The sequence below is a fragment of the Naegleria gruberi genome (genome assembly GCF_000004985.1).
Source record: "Naegleria gruberi genomic scaffold NAEGRscaffold_328, whole genome shotgun sequence".
NCBI classification, from domain to species: domain Eukaryota; phylum Heterolobosea; class Eutetramitea; order Acrasida; family Naegleriidae; genus Naegleria; species Naegleria gruberi.
Window position 1 is genome coordinate 6,672 of NW_003163068.1, and position 1,133 is coordinate 7,804.

General features: G+C 29.7%; 1 protein-coding gene across 1 annotated transcript; it reads left to right on the forward strand.

The window, feature by feature from the left end:
• Positions 1-297: 297 nt before the first annotated feature.
• NAEGRDRAFT_76718 (uncharacterized protein) lies at positions 298-1,126 on the forward strand (the record flags this gene model as incomplete). Its single annotated transcript, XM_002668324.1, has 1 exon — positions 298-1,126. A coding segment is annotated over one exon (829 nt), but the record flags the coding sequence as incomplete, so codon positions are not given.
• Between the last annotated feature and the right edge of the window lie 7 nt (positions 1,127-1,133).

Sequence of the window (1,133 nt, forward strand, 5' to 3'; positions counted from 1 at the left end):
GAAACATCTCGGAATTAGATAATAATAATATGGATTATTTGGAGTTTCTTTTTGTATCTGATGAATAATTTCCACCTTTTGAATCGAATACTTTCTTGCACTTTCGTATTTAATTTGTAATTTTGTAAATAATTTAATTTCCGAACAAGATTTTAAATTTTCACATTCATCTAATGATTGCAATACTAATTTAATATCCCCCTTTACTAAATTGCTCATTTTTTTTAACAGTTTCTTTTGTAAAGTTTAAATTTCACTGCAAATTCAGATTTGAAAATTAGAAACAATTAAAAAAAAATGAAACCAACAAAAAGTTATGCGAAAGTGATTCATCCACTTCAAGAACAATTCGACATGATGTATTTGATATTTGAATTTATTGGAATCTCTCCGATCGTGGCTGTCGATTTGTCTCTTGTTTGTAAGGATTGGATGCAAGTTATTCGAAAGTTGCCAATTAGTTTAAATTTGTTTTATGCTTCAAGAAATTTAAATCTGGAAATGAGTGAAAAATTAGACGAATTGTTATTCGAAAGATTGGATGGACTTTCCTTGTATGAAAATTGTAGAGCTCCAGAGCCAATTTCGAAAATACTAAACTCTTCCTTGGTTTCGAATATGAAAAAATTAAAACTTGCTTGTTCTCAAAAGTTGGCAATTCAATTATCCGAAAGAAACAATTTGAGGAATTTGACAGAATTGAGAATTGTAGATTCGAATATTTCTAACGATGGAGGAATTGCTCTTGTTCAGTGTGAAAATTTACAAAATTTAAAATTTTTACAATTGGATGATAATGAGCTAGGTGTGAAATTTGCAAAATCATTATCCGAAAGCCCCTACATGACTAATTTGGAATCTTTGAGCTTGGATATTAATTTTTTACGAGATGAAGGTTTGAAATATCTTTCGAATAGTTCCACATTGAAACTAACCTATTTAAGCTTGGCAAGAAATGACATTTCTCACAAAGGAGCTTCCTATATTTCGTCCAGTTTCAATTTATCCCAACTGAAACATCTCAATCTCAATGGAAACCATATTTCAGATGAAGGAATATACGAAATTTCACAACTCGAAACTCTAACAAGTTTACATTTAAGTGGAAATCAAATTACCACCACAGGTATATC